This window comes from Balearica regulorum, chromosome 3 (assembly GCF_011004875.1).
Source record: "Balearica regulorum gibbericeps isolate bBalReg1 chromosome 3, bBalReg1.pri, whole genome shotgun sequence".
Taxonomy (NCBI): Eukaryota; Metazoa; Chordata; class Aves; order Gruiformes; family Gruidae; genus Balearica; species Balearica regulorum.
The window spans coordinates 74,976,535-74,994,769 of record NC_046186.1 but is presented as its reverse complement, the minus strand read 5'-3'; the positions used below and the strand labels follow the sequence as shown (position 1 = coordinate 74,994,769).

At 39.4% G+C, this 18,235-nt stretch overlaps 1 protein-coding gene across 1 annotated transcript in view; it reads right to left on the bottom strand.

Moving 5' to 3' along the window:
• IGF2R (insulin like growth factor 2 receptor) overlaps positions 1-18,235 on the bottom strand; it is a 61,221-nt gene that overhangs the window by 4,579 nt on the left and 38,407 nt on the right. The window contains exons 27-44 of the mRNA XM_075748494.1: positions 16,739-16,945; positions 16,222-16,352; positions 15,392-15,489; positions 14,410-14,546; positions 13,834-14,024; positions 13,063-13,189; positions 12,563-12,685; positions 11,275-11,537; positions 9,400-9,612; positions 8,317-8,466; positions 7,077-7,238; positions 6,384-6,591; positions 5,837-5,983; positions 5,133-5,367; positions 3,996-4,132; positions 2,967-3,081; positions 1,925-2,071; positions 266-450 (exon numbers count right to left, since the gene is read on the bottom strand). Of these exons, the coding sequence (XP_075604609.1) occupies positions 266-450; positions 1,925-2,071; positions 2,967-3,081; positions 3,996-4,132; positions 5,133-5,367; positions 5,837-5,983; positions 6,384-6,591; positions 7,077-7,238; positions 8,317-8,466; positions 9,400-9,612; positions 11,275-11,537; positions 12,563-12,685; positions 13,063-13,189; positions 13,834-14,024; positions 14,410-14,546; positions 15,392-15,489; positions 16,222-16,352; positions 16,739-16,945 (2,976 nt within the window). The remainder of the gene's footprint in view (positions 1-265; positions 451-1,924; positions 2,072-2,966; positions 3,082-3,995; positions 4,133-5,132; positions 5,368-5,836; positions 5,984-6,383; positions 6,592-7,076; positions 7,239-8,316; positions 8,467-9,399; positions 9,613-11,274; positions 11,538-12,562; positions 12,686-13,062; positions 13,190-13,833; positions 14,025-14,409; positions 14,547-15,391; positions 15,490-16,221; positions 16,353-16,738; positions 16,946-18,235) is intronic.

Below are 18,235 nucleotides of genomic sequence, written 5' to 3'. Positions count from 1 at the left end.
TTGTTTCTACCAAAGTCTTTCAACAAGTGTCAAACCCAAACCTTATTAGGGCCACATTTGCAAATGAGCTTACACTGTAAGAAAAAAAACAAACAAACAAATAAAAAAACCCACCGCAAAAAAACCACCACTAAATTCTGCTAGACAGACTCTGGATACCTTTACAGAAATGGATTAGCACAGATGTTGTGAAACAAGAACCATCTTTTGATGAAGCAATTCACATGGAATATCAAGCAGTTCTGACCAGTGAGCAAGTACTTACCCTCAACATAATATTTAGCTTTACTGGCAGAACCAATTCTCCGAAAGCGACGTTCATTAGTTTTAACCTGGCAGATGTTTGCACCAGAGCATTCTGGGAAACTTGAGTTTCTTATACCAGAAAGTTGAATTTCATATACGTATTTATCACCATTTGTCCGTATGTCACCAGAAGCCGTGTACAACCTGAGGAAACAGAGGGCAGGTCTATCCTTAAGTCTAAACTCACAGATTTAGATTATTCCCAAGACACAAGACTGCCAACAGTAGTAGCTGCTACCACTGGTTGGTTCCAGAGCAAGTTGGAGTGACTGACTCAACAACCAGAAAAGATGCAGGACTGAACATTACAAATGAGGATTATATTTAACATAAATGTAATCTTTCTAAGAAAGCACAAAAAGCAAACTTTTCTTGTTTTATTGCCCTCAATGGGTGTATGAACATGTAAATACCTCCAAAGGATCAAGATAAACTGGAGACAAAGGTATGGTGCAGCAGCTCATACACAAGCTAGCCTACTGAACATAATCATATTGTGTGCTCTGCAGCTACGACAAATAGCATAGTTTAACTGACTTCTCCAGCAGTGTAACTAGTTCTACTGTAAGTGCTACCTAAGTACTATTTAAAATTGTATCCTTTCACACTGCTGGTCAGAGTGAGAATGCTCTGAGATTCACAGCTATTTGTTCTAGCCACCTGCTCAAAGGCTGAGCTTGCTCAAATATGACTTGCCTTTTATGTCACATTGCACCAAGTTTTATTTTTGTCCCGACTTCCTCTACTCCTTCATCCAGGCCTGTCTGAGTTTTGTTTTTTCTCTATGCTTGTAATGCTATCACCACATTAGCACAGCAGGTTTATTCACGACACTTCTGCTCAATTACTCCAATCCTGCACACTAATGGTTTGTGCCCTGCAAGCAGAGTTTATTCTTCCCATAACACTAGTATGGACAGATTTCCTTCCACAACACTAGCATTGACATTAAATATAGTAGCTTAAAAGAGATTCTGGACCAGAGTTATGTGCAATGTGTAGTACAGTCAGTGTAACTGCTGGTCTTTGCCTCCATCTCCTGAGTTCAGTCACTCTTGACCATTCCTCTAGAGCTGTCCTTCACTTCTAAAGCTTCTGAAGCATGGGTTCCTACTTCCATATGGATCATGTGAGCAGGAAAAAAGCTGCTATGTAAAAAGCCAAAGAGTACTCTAGGTTAAAAAAAAAAAAAAATCAAGTTCTCTAGCACTGAACTAATGTCTACACACTATGGAAGAAAGCAATAACCCACAATAAAGAGATCTAACGTTAAGGTAAGTATGTGCAGGCTTTAGATTAACCTGGAGATGCTCAAAGCTATAAGCCCAGCTGTGAGCTACATTATTAATCAGGCCTTTTAAGTCAGTAACTGATAGAAGGTGAATTCAGTGCTGTTTCCACTTGACAGCTAAAAACTGTCAAGGCAACATAGAATGTTCACACCAAGCTCTCTTTTTTTGCAGTACAGTTCTACAGGACTAAGGTGGTGTAGTTTTTGGTGTTGGAATTTTGTTGTTTGGAGCTTGTGGGTTGTTTTTTTTGGGGGGTGGGGGTGTTTGGAGTTGTTGGTTGGGGTTTTTTTGGTTTTTTGGTTTTTTGTGTTTTTTTTTTTACTTACTTGTAATAAACATCCCCTAAAGAGAAGTTTTTCCCAGTTGCAGGATTAATAACTGTTCCGTTCACCACCTCCACCTCCTGCTGCTTCACAGCACAAGCTGCACGTGTGTCCCAAGTGATGTAGTAAGCACAGTTTTCTTCATCAATCCTACCAGACAACAGACACAACTGGTAATTCCAGGAAACAGTAACAGCTATCTTGAGAAAGGGAAGACACACAGCTGCTAACCCATGCGTGGGAATGTTCTGCCTAAGCATCATGCCATGAGTAAGCTAAAATAGCCAAAAAGAGCTACTTCAAGAGTTGCACTGCACTTTTCTGCAGTTCCAAGACCTAAGAAGACCTAGCTGCATTTGAACTTCCTACTTCAAAAGTTCCAGAAGTCACACAGTTTATCAGAAAGTTTTAACAAAATATTTTAGCTAACAAACACGTCAGGCTGCTCTCATCAGGTTTAACATGTTGCACATTATTTAACTAGCAAAAAGAGTGTTAGTCAGATTTTTCTGCCTAGTTCTTTGACTCATAAAGGGCATCTTGCTCAGTTTCCCAATTTTACAAACAATATACAGTTAACCAAAACAAGACTGAGCAAAAAGCCATCAAGCTTTCTTAGTATTTGTGAACATGCATATATACCTCACTGTGGACAGCTTCTAGTTAAATAATCTGTATTGAGGCAACAATAAACCATGTTTTATTAGCTCAGTCACTTATCTACAGTAAGCGTTGTCTACTAAACAGATTGAGCAAAGTTAAGAGGGGCTGTACTACAACTGAGATTGAAAACAACAGCATCCTAGCCACTGTCAGATCTAATTTGGAAGTAGGATGCTTAAATTTTTGCCCTGAAATTTTAAGACAGAGAATGTTTATGGAAGTGAACATGTGCAGAAACCCCAGGAGATCCATGTCTTACAAGTGAGGACCAAGGATTATTTTAGGAACTGTCCAACAGTCACTGTCCTGAGACTTAGAGTTTACTAGAGAGGCACAAAGGAATAAACCATGAAGATCAGTGGAATGTTAATTTGTTACTCACCTCTGCAACACGGGCATGCCAACTGTTTTTGCACACTTCAGTTCTATAATTGTCATTACTTTCTTGTTTTTCCTACATTCTTGCCCACTGGAATAACTAATATACACTCTATCACCTAAAAGAGAAAAAATGGTGACACTCAAGGGTTTGTAAGCAGCTGTCAGAAATTCCCTTTGCTTGTTCTCAAACACCTTTGCATTTACGTCATACTGTGTGTTCAGATCACCAGTATGGCCATAATTAATGTTTACATTTAAGTCGTCATTTTTTTAAACGTAAGAGTAAATAAAGATAGCCATTTATAGACAAACTGAGGCAATACATACATGCAATACATTGAGAAATTGAGGGAAATTTTCCATCCATCTACAAAAACATTCTTTAAACTGAAAACTTGAGTAAAGTTGAGATTTTTTAAATTCCCTTTTGTTAAGAGTGAAGCCAATTAATCATCTTTCATGTGTTCCTTTAATTGAAGAAGTTAGTAGACAGAGAACAAGTCCTTCAAAATGGGATGAACAAAAATAATCCCCCCTCCCACAATTATAGAATCACAGGCTGGTTAAGGTTGGAAGGGACCTCCTGAGGTTATCTGGTCAAATTCCCTTGCTCAAGCAAGGCCACCTGGAGCTGGCAGCCCAGGACCATGTCCAGACAGCTTTTGGACATCTCCAAAGTAGGAGACTCCACAAACTCTTTGGGCAACCTGTACCAATGCTTGGTCACCCTCCCTGTGTTTAAAAAAAAAAAAAAAAAAAAAAAAAAAAAAAAAAAAAAGTAGTCTCGATGTTCAGATAGACAATTCACTTCTTACAGCTTTAATGACAACACTGTTTATTTGCTTCAATGTCTTCTCATGGCTTAAACACCACTTTTGAGTAGTAGCATTTACTGGTTTTGTTGTTGACCAGAAGATTCACTGGTAAAGATATTTCAAAATAAAGGATTCACCATATTTTAAGAACCACTATAGCTAGGTTGTAAGATTTAACCATCTCTAGCTCGCTACAGGAACAAAAGTAACTCTACCTGTCACATTCAACTTCTGTGTATGAACAAGTCCAAGAACTTGAACGTCTCCATTGCTGCTTTTCCTGCAAATACTGGCTCTTTCAGGGCAGCCTGTGGGTCCCTCATGTACCCTCTGACAGATATTCACATAGTACCTATAGAGAACATGGTTGACAAAACTTTTTTAAAATTAATTTAAGCTAAACTAAAAAAAGTGAGATATAAACTTTAGATTCCTCATGGGAAGCTAGCCAGGTTGAAAGAAATTAAAATACTCTAATCAGTAGACAGAATAAAGCATGTACTAAGGTTTAGCAGATTACTTCTGACTATTATTTTCAAGTAAATGAGACTCTACAAAAAAAGCGATCATTTACCAGATTAGTTCACTAGTTAATTTTGACCTAGGTCAAAACTAGGAATTGGAACCAAGTCAAGAAATGCCCAAAAGGTTTTTCAGCTATAAAGGTTATAGTACTATCCTAAATTCAGCATCTCTTCAGAGCTATACTAGTTAAGTTTTACTAGAACAGAAGAACTAGTAGCAAGGCGATGAATGAAACAGTTTTGTTACCCCAGTTTATCACAAATTAAGAATTAGATGCTCTCATCCTTGCCAGTTCATTTCTATTTGCTAACTGGAGGGGGGAGGCTGGAGAGATTGATGACTTCCTGCCACTCACAATTTCCTCTAAGTTGATTCTTAGAGGAACGGGGGGAAAAGCCCTACTAAAACTTTTGACAAGAAGTTACACACTTGAGTCAAAAGACAGCAACTAAGTCATTAAGATTTTTGTTCAACATGATTAAGAATAAAAAAAATTGCATTTAAACTACAAAATAACTTTGTTAAGATAGCAGATTAAATAGAAAGCCTTTAAAAAGCTTTTAGTTTAGAGTCATTCATCCTTTAAAAAAGGGTTACCAATAGAGGGAAGCGGTGAGGATGAAGACAGTAATTATTCATCCTCTTCAGACAGAATAGGATCCTTTCTGTTTTTTTTGTCTATATGCAGCGTAAGCATTGACAGTTTTAAGACACTGTCAGCAATTTAAACAGAATCTGAACAGGGACCAAACAGAAGAACTATGCCTCATTACAACTTCAACTGTATAGATTTGCAAGCTGCTCCCTGGGCGTTGCTCATTACTCACGAGTTCCCATTGTGGAAAAAGATCCATGATCCTGTCAGGGAAGAGAGCATTCTCAAGTCATAAGTTCTGTGTTTTTGGACAAATTTGCACTCCATCTTCTTGGGAGGACAAACAGCCTGAGTCTTCCATTCAAATGTCACAGCACAGCCAAGTGTCTCACTCAGGAGCTGTGGTCTCCCAACACCAGCATTTTCATCACATGTGAAGATAATGGTAGATTCCCTTCTTGCAGTTGCTATAAAGAGGAAGGGGGGGGGGGGGGGGGGAAGGCAAAAAAAATACTTTGCAAGAGGCTTTCAGGCATGTATAGATTTTAGTGTAGCAATTTTGTGGCATCAACACAAGTTTCAATCGGGCATTGCTTCCGATAGTGAAGATGCACAAATGCTTTACGTAGCAATTTTATTCCCCAGGTTAGCTTTCATGCTTTTCAGAAAGTAGTGTTCTTTCCAAAACAACTGACCTCCATCAAAGCAGAGTCATCACTTATGACTTGAACACCCTCTAAAGGCATGAACTTTTTACTTCAAAAGTATTTTGCTCACTCGAGTAAAGTCAGGTTTGTCTCATAGATTCCATAGTCTTGCCCACTCCTACCCCTTTACTTCGACTGTATTGCATCAGAGGTCTTCTGCCCAGCCTGATAATGGCTAACTCCCTACGTTAGCTCAGATCCTCACACATGAAGTATAGGAAGTTCTTACCGTTACCACAGAATCCCCACTTGCCATCTCCCTGGTAGTCTTCAGTTGTAGCACACCATGGCCTACTCTTTTCTTCTGTAATACATTCTCCATAGGTCTTCCCTTTGTACTTGAAAGGGAACACACAAAGCTCTCCCTTTTCAGTCACTGAGAAGGAAAGGAATATCCTCTTAATAACATGCAGTAGAATAGCAGGCATATCCACATTCAGGACCATATCCAAAGCCTGTACTTCAATACTAAGGAATAGTCAGAGGCAGACAACAGAAATACTGAAACATTGAGTCTAAACCCAATTAGAAAACTAGGATGTAGTGTACAATTAGCCATGATCATCCCTGCAGAAAAGTGGCACTCTCTCTCTTCTAGGAGATACATGTTGATGTTGCAGATTAGTGTAGTGCATGTGATTTAACAAAACTACATGTTTCTACTAACGCATGAAAAATCCATGTTGCTTCCCTCCTATCACAACAAAACCTCATATTTTAAGGGTAAAAAAAAAAGACAAATTTTTACATAAAGAATGGGTCTGCTTCAATCTCACCTGGAGGGCACCAATCACCTCCTGTATACTGCAAGATGACAGTTTCATCCTGGTGGCTATAGTCCATTTTCATTTCCTTTATGTTTCCAAAAGATGACACACCACCTTCAGATGTCAGACACACTGCTCCGTCTTTGCATTTTCCCTGGGGCAAGTCTGCTGCCTTATTGCATACACCAACATGGTAACTGTTGGATCCAGAAAATACCTGTGTGGACATCCAGAAGCATCACAACCAAGGCTGCCTCAGAGCCTAGTCAATACTTACAAAGAATCACCCAAGTTCTTTATAAACCAAATCTCATGCAGTACTTGCATAATGCAGGAGGAAAGGCCAGACTTGCAAAAATTAGTTAATATGGCAAAACTGCAGGACCAAGGATATAGTCTGTTCAGCAGACTTGTTTTTGCATTCAGAATTCTGCCACAGGTGAAGATTTCTCCTTCCTTTCCCCATCAGTATAATCATGAATTTCCCTCTCAAAAACTTTAAAAACCTAGTGTTATTCCATCTAATATCATTCCCTCTGTCAGAGGCCAAACAAATATCAACACTGACCACAGCCGCAACACATTTTGTCTCCTATCACCCCCCAGGATGCTTAAAAGAAACCCCTGCTTCAGTTTTAAAATGTTGGTAGCAACAGGCAAATAAATAAATAAATAAATAATCACACCACCAGAAGGCATTACCTCAAATGATCTTCCAGAAAGGCTGGTCAGGTTAAAAGTATAATGTAGCTGTTCATCAGTCACAGAGCACCCGAAAGTTTTCACTTTATCAGGACACACCACGGGAGTTTCCCACTCAAACACAAAACTGCAATCGAGTTTCCTGATCATCTTTGGCTTGCCCTGTTACCAAAGAACACAGCAAGATACGTTAGGTTTAAGTTTTGGACAGTTTGTTCTTTCTGCATTTTTTCCCCCCTTCAACAGTTAACCTCAGTTATTACCAAGGCTAGACTTTACTGACTGTAGGACAAACACCATGCCTTCATATTACAACCAGTACCAATAGAGCAACAAGTGAAGTAGATTCTACCTAGCTCCAGAAAACAATCAAAGCAGTAACTGACATACACAAGCTTTCTTACTGTTTAGGGTCATGATTTTGATGTTCAACTTAGCTGCAAGCAGCAACAAAAGCGAGAGCACGGTGTTTCTCCACGGTAGAGAACATGAGGAAAGTTCACTGAGTTAAGGTTTAGAAAGAATGCCGTTTCTTTTGTTGTATGTTAAAGAAAGATATGAGCATGACCTGTGTAATACTCAGAGCTGCCTACAGTTTCAGCTCATGCCACATGTTGATGGAAAAAGGTTCTTTTGGGTATCTTCAACAAGCTCTAGTTTGTCAAACACCATACCCAAGTGCTTCTCTACAGTTTGTTAAAGCATTTAAAAAATTCAAGAAGCATTAGATTCACACCACCATGCAACCTTAATGTAGTGGTCAGGTGTCAACACAAAATAAAACATAAGTATCTAAATGCAAATTTTTAAAGTATGATTATGAAAAGGCTTACAACATAGGGGAACTATTTCACAGTAATAGCTTTACAAACGGTTCCATTGGCAGTTCTTGTGTTAGCTTGTGGTACAAGTACAAGCTTTTGGGCCCAGACAAGGTGCAATACAGCATTAAGTTTAATGCCAGCAATAAGTTATCGCTACATTAGTTCAGTGGAATCTGATCCTTGAAACCATCAGAACCTGCTACTCTCAAGCCTAAAGTTCACACCCGGTTAAGAATACAAATACTAAGTATTTAAGTAGTTAAGAATAAAAATGCTAAGTATATTCCTTGTTGAAACAAGTCCATCCTCACATGCTAGAAACAAATCTTTGATTTCATTTTAAACAAAGCTAACACTGGTTACTACCCACTTCCCATTGCACTTCACTATCAACATAAGTTTAACAGATGTCTTACCAGACTAGTTCCTTGGCTGCAGTGAAATACAATAAGAGAAGTATAGTTCAATTTGCTGTTTATCTGACAAGGAGTAGTGCTGTTGTAAGTGATGTAAACTTCATTTACTGCCTCATTTAACCTGGGAGGTTCAGTAACACGACCAATATCCTACACAAGCAAAAATATGTATTAAGAGACATACGGGACACACCTAGATTGCAGATCAGCCCAGAGATTCAGATCAATTCAGATTCATCTGGTTTACATGGGAGCACAACTATTGCATTTTTGAAAACTGTATTCTATACTCAAAGAACAGTTGTTATATTTCAATCCTAACAAAACACAAGTTGAGCAGCTTAAAACACTCTGATTAAGCTTGACAAAAGCCAGGGAGGTTCTGTATCTTACAGGAAGATTCTTCTTTAAATCACTGTGTCAAAACACCAATACATCACTTAAAAATAATGTAGTATTAATAACGGAGTTAATGGAGTAAGATCCCTAGATCAACGTGGAATTTCATGGAAAAAAATCTCAACTTTTTATGTGCATCTTCTACAAACAAGACCTCAAAAGGTAAGAAGCTCCATCTCTCAAGGTAATAACACAGAGAAAAGTTAACCAATATTCTGTCACAGGCTTGCTATTCATGCAGCTGTCAAGTTCTTACATCAAAGTACTAAATGCAGTTTGGAGCATGCTAGGACATATCCTGCTTTATAATGCAAGAGACTATCATGGGATCAAGCACGCCATTTCTGTGCCACAGAATGGCAGGCTGAGAGGCATTCTGCTTCCCAGTCTCTGTATCTGCCACACAGCACTACACACACAAAAAGTCCTCTGTAGTAATTTTTCGTATTTATCACAGTATGGAGTCTTCTGACGTTTAAAATAATCACTGGCGTTCAGGATAGGAAAATACTTCTTTGTAGGGAAAAGTGATGAAAGGGAGTTTTGCAGGGTAGATTTTAGTTCTGTATCCCATTTCTTTAACCCATTGTCAAGCTCCTGGTTCAAATCAAGTCTCTAGGCAGGGATACTGTTTTAAACTAGTAGGGAAATGCAAGTTTTGGTGGTTCCAGGCATAGTACTTACTATTGGCGATTCATTAACAGGAACCATGCAAACAGCCGCTCCAGGTGGGCAATTGACATCTTTGATAGGATTGAGAGGCTCACAAATGTTGATGTAGAAGTCTGGAGAAACATCTGTTATACCTTCATCCACAAATGCCTCATAATACCCAGTACGATGGATCAGAGGAGACAGGTCAATAATGGAACTGCCATTCAATACTGAGCACTCCACCTACAAGAAAGTATGTTTTATTGCTCTTATTCTTTTATTACTTGTTGCTTTGATTGACAAACATACTGTCCTTCATAGGGCCAGAAGTGTGGCTGCATTTCAAAGTTTCAAATTTCAAAGTTTCAAATTTGATTTAAGTAAAGCAGCATCTGTTACAGTTTTTGTTTGTCTAGAGATACTAAGCACCTACAAGCTGCATATGAAAAAACCTCAATCATTTAATCATTCTTATGGAATGGAGTCCGTATCAGAACAATACCAAGACGTAAATCTCTGGCATGCATACTTCAACCTACATAGTCACTATGTCTTCCTAAAATCAGTAGATCCTACAGTTCCTTTGTCTCCCCATCTTCCACACATCATCGGACCACCTCCAATAAACAAACCTAGTTACAACAATGTAAAGTTATTGTATTGAAAGTTGATGGCTTGAGCACTGCGTTTCCTCAGAACCTATTTCATGCATTCTTAAAGTTCATAAGCTTACTGACAGCCTACCTGGAATTTGGGAAGTCTGTTCTCGTTTAGATATTAGATAAGGAACAAAATTACCATTTAATCTCAGGACAAATAATCATCATTGCTACCTAGTTATCGCCACATTGAAATAGCTAGGGTCACTGCGGATACACTGTGAAACGTGATCAGAAATGCACAAATGATCACTGAACAGAGCTATTAGGCTAGAAAACACAATGGTTTTAGGCACTGTTGATTCATATCGCAGCATGGTACATACTACAGAAGAGGATACCAGAGCTTGGCATAGCAGAACTCTTAAAAAAGAGAGAGGGGACATGTGACAGTTCCTGTCAGGGAAAGAAAAAACTGGAAAGTGTTTTTCCTAAGTGGAAGTGATAGCTATGCTAGTATTGAGACAGTGACAAGGACGAAAAACAACTTGTCACAGAGAACGATGATCACACTAGAAGTAATCAAGGCAGCAAAAAAAATGATTAGGCATTCACAAATTTCATCCTATAGCTCATTTAGCCTTCTACTACTATTGCTGGCTTTTACTCTGTGCACCCACTACTGGTAACAATTTAACTAGCTAAAATTAACCGAAGTAAGACTACCTCAAAGTATGTTTGGAACACCAGTTCATCTAGAGTTGACCAAACCACATTATTACAGCACGTGTTACACAGCAGAGGCAGATCCTAAACTCATGCTATCAAGGTTTATCAGTTTTTGCAGCGAGTAAACTGATCATGCACTTGTCTGGCCTCTAGTCACTCGCTTAGAAACAAAGACTATCCCCATGCACAGAGATGATATCCATCCTCAACTCAATGTAAGCTCTGTTGGCCTGTTGCATTGGAGGATCTTAACCATCAATTCCCAAGATGACGACCTATGGCTTCCAGTTGAGCTGTACAGAAAAGCAGCTAAATAGGTTCCACAGAGGGGTTATTCCGAAGTGTTAAAGTTTTAACTTGGCTCACCATGCAGACCAGAAGTTTGCCAAGTATCGTTTGTCCCTGCTGAAAAAGTCAGTAAGAAAAGTATTTGAGATCTTCTATGTGAACTTGGGTTCTGTACTACACGAAGAGACGTTTCCCTCAAGGAATTTAAAACATACACTGCTATTATGCCTAACACCCCCCCACCCCAAAATTTAGTCCCACAAGTGTTTTCCATAGAAGTAATTCTTACCTCTTCCTCACAAGCCAAGGAAGTATGCCAAGAGAAGTAACTAGTGCATGTCTGCACATCAAAAGACAGAAAAACAGGCGAGCTGTCATCTCCAACATCAGACTTGCATACAAAGCTAAAATAGCTTTTATGCTTCAGTTCAGGGTCTGCAGGGCAAGGATCTCCGTCTTCATAGACAAGCTTTAACACTTGATCTTCGTAAGTTAAAGTTTTACTCGGTTTTCCAGCATTAATTGGCTTTGGACCACCAGTGATGCAGACAGCTGAAGTACAAAAGGAAAATGAACCAAACCAGATCAAGTTTGATGTAACTGCCCTTCAAAATTGAGCCTTACAACATGAACAGCAGGACACTTAAGATTTTAGTCTCATTTTAACCTTCCTACAAAAGATAGGCTTTTTCAAACCATCCAGAGTTGCCATTAAACTGAGCTGAACGGCACTGAAACAAAGACCAAATATTGTCTTTAATACTTCACTGACCGTCAGAATATACTGCATCTATACACATTTAAGCAATCTTAGAGCACAGTGTTTGGTTACCACTTCTCTGAAAATCAAGAGATTAACACAAAATGTCAGCCAGATTATATATAAATTTTATTAAGATGCCTCAAAAACCAAATCAATCCAGTCTTTTCTTCCAACTACACAAAAATAATTTTTAATTCACAAGCGATACTCCTGTTTTAATATTTAAGCATTTAAAATGCTATCTCATATTCAGTCTGACAGAAGAGCTAGCAATTCAACCTGCTAGTAAGCACCTTAAAGTACAAGTTGATGTCTACTGATGTTTCAGAAGCATCCAAAACAGAACAGAAAGCTAGAAAGAGAGTTGACAAGAGTTTGAAGTACAGACACAAGGCTTAGTGCAGATGTATTACAGCAATACATCACCATAGAGCAATTTTTGTCCTCAGCTCACTCTAGCTGGAAGCTTGTAACTTCTTCATTTTCACAACAGCCAAGAGGTGCAGTAAAAGCATCTACACTCCTGCCCTCATGTCCAAAAGGATACCCACCCATTCGGACCTAATGGGATTGGACTGGAAGTGAGCCCATGTAAGTTTAGGAATAGAGTTTGATCAGAATACATAGCTTCATTTCCTAAAGCAAGTTTTAGGATTTTTTTCCTAGTCAATTCAGCCATACAGCTGTTCTCTGCATTCCTTCCACATTTGCAGTAAAACCTGCCCCTCACATTTAACTGTAAACTTGAGCATAACTATGTCTTTTGGGTAGTCTATAGTCAGTGATTATAGTATCAGAGGGATAAGATGCTTACCAGCTCCATTAGCACATGAACTTTTAGCTTCAGCGCAAATGTTCAACTCAATTTTCCTGTTGTGTGAATCATTGATGGTATAGCCAGACTCTCGCTTTAGTGATGTCAAATCGAAGAGGTGACCTGTAGGCAGATCAGAGAATAATTTAATCTTTTTTTCAGATTCAAGATCATATCTTGGTATTAAAAGCTTTCAGTAACTTAATTTAGTAGGAAGGTCAACCAGCCTCTACTTGCCTGCTAGCTTAGAAAGGCAAACAGTTACTATTTCTTATTAATAATTAGAGGTAAAACCAGTTTCAGAACTATAGACTATTTATGTTCCAAGGGACATTGCAGTACCTTACAAGGTATTTCTACCTACCAATAAGCTTGTTAGTCACTATCCAGAGGATGAGTCACACTGCCCTCTTCCAATGAAGTCCCTCAAAAACACACACACAGTAGTGCTGCTTCCAGCAGCCTCTTCCACATACAAAATCCTGAGGCCTCCTCCTTACCTGTTGCAGGATTGGTTACCCGGCAGTCATTTTGCACATTGCTTTTAAGAGGACACGCAGCAGCGGTGAACCATAAGAAGGTATATTCACAATCTTCAATGGCCGTTATAAGTTCTGGCTTCGATTCCTAAACATGAAACAGTGGAGAGAGCGACATCTCTACTGTAAGATTTCATGCCACAGGGTTATCCCTGTGGCCGATCTCAATTTGAATGCCAGTCCTGGCACTTAACAGAGCATCTAGTCCGATGCATTAACCCAAGGACAGAGTATTTAACTATGACTATTTCAAATACAGAACAGTACAGAACCATTATGAGGAGTAATAAAATTGATGAGAGGAGAGACAAAGGCAGCCTAGCTGGGCAACAGAAAATTCGAAAGGTGAGGGTAACACATCTCACCAAATAGAAGAGTACTTAATGGCAAGGCATACAGATGTGCAAGAGTTAAGAACTACACAACCAATAAGCATTATTTACTACTTGAAACACTTTCCAGCAATACATTCATCTTCAAGACACAAACGGACAATTTGAAGCTATTACAGCTGATAAAATCTATGCTAGCCAATTGTACAAAAAGATGTCTTAAAAACTGCTCAGCATCTAAAGTTCAAGTACTTATAAGACAGTCTGCTTACAAGACTGGCTCCCATCTAACTACAGACAATTAGGGAACGGATAAGAACTGCCCACCATTCTCCTTACACATACAGTGCCACGAACAGCTCATGAAAACATAAAACACTGCCAGAAGGAGACCACTTACGATTTTGCTTTCATCACACTTGAGGCGCAGTATTGTTGTTTTCTTGCGAATTTTATCTGGACACTGCTCCCCGTTAATATATTTCAGAATAGAAATACCATTTTCCCACCGGGGACCATCAGCTACTTCCCCGAGACTTGTACATTTTGCACCTTCCATGAGGGAGGCAGCAGCATCAGAAGGACAGGAACCTATACAGATGAACAAAAACTTATTACTCCAAGTGTTATTAAGGCTTACTTGCCTGGAATAAAAACTGCCATAGAGAAAATTCTGATGCTAACAACTTGCACCAAAAGATTGTTTTAATCTTTAAGAGCTATAGCAGAGTTTGGATAAGGATGGAAGAGCTAGAGTGCTGAAGTCATCAAGAGAAGATAAGAGCTGCTAGTGAATCTCATCTGCCAAGCACATGGAAACCATGCCCACAACCTACCCTTCTCTCTGGTGCTGAAATTAGACCACTGTCTCCACATGCTTTGCTTTGTGATTTTTTCACTCTGAACAACCAGTAGTACTATCCCACCACTTGTCTCCCCTAGCTACAGCAAGAATATATTTTTATTTTGCTCTTACGTGCAGCACCATATGGTACTAAGGGCTTGCAGACATTTATATAGTATTTCTGTGCAGAAGTAGATAGAGCAATTGCCTCCCAATTCTCTCTATGCCGTGTCAGAGATGAAAAGTCATAGAAGTTTCCTTCATCATCCCTGTAAGAAAGACAAAAGATTCAAATTAAGAGACATTAAAAAAACCCAAGTAATTCTAAGTTACAATTCTTAAGTTACTACAGTAACTTTTAACCTAGTAACTCTATAAGCAGAGTATCATGCTGGAAGAGAAATCCGCACCAGACTCATTGATCCCTGCAAACCTCAAATTCCGTACAGAGACATGTATCACTGCACCAGCCATCCCCCAGTAACTGTCCACGTGCAAACAGCCCTCAGCCAATGCACGCGTAATTCTGACTTTCCACTGACGCATGCAGGCTTTCAGTGCACAGCAAGCACAAATGCACAGTTACAGTGGACTGTTCTACCTTAGGATAGAAACCCATCATGATGCCAGATGTTAAAACTCTGGGCCAATTATCAGCCACTTATCAAACCTTAATGTGCTAATACTTGGTTTTGACAGAAATAGATGACATTTTTCCCGGAGCTTTGTTTGGTGGAAGTTCCAAACAGACAGCAATTGTATTCTTGATTAGATTAGCTATAGTTAAATAATAACTAGACATTTGTAACAACCTAACATACTCAGAGTTCAACCATCAATAACTGCATAACCAACAGCTCACTTTGATATGAAGCTTATTCCCCAGAAGAAGCTCAAAGAAAGTATTTTTCTCCAGTGAAATTAGTTTTAGGAAGTACAAATTGCAAAAAGTTACTTAATATACATTGCATTGGCATTGGAATGCCACATTAGCTGGTTACTGACTATGTCAAAACACAATAGCTGAAGCGGCAGTATTGCACCAAGCTGCAATAAGGCTGTATTTGTTTCTGTCATCACACAGCTCCATTTTAAGTTTGTGGAAATAACTTACTTGTAGGAGCACTCGGTAGATTTAACAGGTGGGCAAGCATACTGAGTATGCCATTCAAACATGTAGGTGCAATCTGGAGTTTCCTTCAAAAATACAGGCTGAAAGAACAAAATACAAGAGGAATTTACTTTCTCATTTAGACACACTGAAGCTACCAAAATGTCTCAGTCCTGCTTCAAGATAATCCAGGAACTTGTATTTACACCCAAACCATTCTATGATTTTATGATTATCTTAGAGCCACAGAATGCCTCTGACCAGCTGAAAGCATGGCTTCTCCCAAACCTGAGTTTATCCACACACACACACTTCTGATAAAAGGGCAGTCATTACAGGCTTCTGCCTCCTCCATGAAATAAGGGGAAGAGCAAAAGTAACTTTAGGCACCATTGTGCTTTACTTCCTGTTCTTACGCAAGTACAGAGAGAGATACTAAAAGCAAGTAACCAGCTTATTTTGGTCTGGCCATGCTTTCCTGAAGATTCATCCTCCTATCTTTTATTTCTCACAAAGAAACTGTTGTTATTTCAGGGAGAACATCTCTTCCCAACATCTCCAAGAGCTTTGCTAATGGCAGGCATCCCTTAAAGGAACAACATGCCCTGACTTTCCTGGGGCATGACAAAGGTACCTTCCATAAATAGGAAATTCAAAACATTCGTCATTTTAGATTACCTCACAAGACCTTTCAATCTCCTGCCTAAACTGTAAATGATGAGACAGTCCTTGAAGGAAGCTAGTTCATGTTCTTCACCTTACCCTTCCACACATTAAGAAGAGGGCAATTCTAGAAGGCAGTACATACAGGAAGCATATGTTTTAAAACTAACCTCAGATGTAGTCTTGTCACAATAGAATAATATGGCAGTTGATCGTTCGTATATTTTATGACATTTTTCTCCGCTGGTATAATTAATCATTATTAAACCATTTTTGAAAGTCAGTTTTTCTGTAAGCAAGCCTAGAAGCAAAGAGTTGAGAAAAGTAAACAGCTAATCCAGTAAATACACACGACTGCAGTAATGCCTCTGGCAAGGGGGTTACACAGACAGCAGTAACATGCACAATAAAGTACTGATAGAAAGACCTCAACCTTGCTCTACAACTTGTGACCTAGTTATTGAATGAGTACTGCTCTAGTACTGTAGGGTCGAGCTCATTCCTAATTGTGTGTCAAGATAACTATATAGATAGCATTTTGTTTGCACATGAAGCAAAAGCGGTAGGGTGCTTTATCTCATAAAATGGACAAGATTAGCAAGAGCCTCTCTTGTATCACACAGTAGCTTCAACTACATGTGGGTTAATCTTCTCATTCTCTAAGTTCCTTCTGATCAAATGCTGTACCTGCTACTTTTCTGAAAGTACTGTCCATCTTCTTTACTTGACATGATGACACAGTGTGAGCCTCTGGTTTGCAAGGTTCTGTTATTTCTCCACAAACTCTGAAGTAGTAGTCATACTCATCTGTACTCACTTTTATGTCTTTATTGGAAAGTGGCTTCAGGTTATAAACATGACCATACCTTGGATCTTTCACCTGGCAATCCTCTCCTTTAAAGAAAAGAATTTAAAATACAATTTAATACCTATGAGCCATGCCAAATACACTTATGACAATTAAGGCCTACTGGCACAAACAAGGCCACAAAAATGAGTAGTTGGCACTTTAGGGCAGTGACACTGAAGAACCATTTTAGTCCAGCTAAGCAGCTCATTTCGGGAAGTCACCAATACCTAGAACTATGAGACTAAGCTACAAATGGAACATTTTAATTTTATTTTTATAACTGCCACTAAAGCAAGATGTAAAAGTCACACTGTAGTTCAAAAACTACCTTGAAGTGGCCTCACAGGTTCTTCCTTCAGCCATGCTGAAGGTTAAGTACAGAACCAGAGACACTAAGTCCAGCAGTTGCTTAATTATCTGGAAAGAACAGAGAGGTCACAAGGCTGAAGCAAAAGCTGTCCTAGATACCAGTTTTGTATCTTCTTTTAACAGTCATGAAGTTTACAGAGTTAGGAAATAATTGATCATAGGGAATGTTAGCTACAGCTTATGGGTCTACCTAGATGTACACAGAAAAAGTTTGGCAAAATTCTAGTTTTGTGAGTCTAATCAGCTGATACACATCAGTAACTTTGCTGCTGATCAAGTCTTCAGTTTGCTCAATATTCTGAAGCTTTTAAGAAAATATCAGATTGTATCACAATTACTATGCTTCCCTCAATCATCCAACAAGTTGGTACCAAATTAAAGACATCACATCAGTTTCCCTCCCTTCAAAACCACAACTCTTGTCACCAGTGTCCTGCACAGTAATTGTGGTTACAGAGCAGTAGCTTGTAAACATTCATAGAATCCTATAATGGTTTGGGTTGGAAGGGACCTTAAAGACCATCTAGTTCCAACACCCTTCCTATGGCAGGGTCACCCTCTGCTTGACTAGGTTGCCCAAAGCCCCATCCAACCTGGCCTTGAACACTGCCAGGGAGGGGGCATCCACAACTTCTCTGGGCAACCTGTTCCAGTGCCTCACCATCCTCATCATAAAAAAATTCTTCCTCATATCTAATCTAAATCTCCCCTCCTTCAGCTTAAAGCCACTAGCCCTTGTCCTATCACTCCATGCCCTTGCAAACAGTCCCTCTCCAGCTTTCCTGTAGGCCCCTTTCAGGTACTGGCAGGCTGCTGTAAGGTCTCCCTGGAGCCTTCTCTTCTCCAGGCTGAACAACCCCAACTCTCTCAGCCTGTCTTCATCGGAGAGGTGCTCCAGCCCTCTGACCATCTTTGTGGCCCTCCTCTGGACTGGGCTTCAACAGGCCCATGTCCTTCTTATGCTG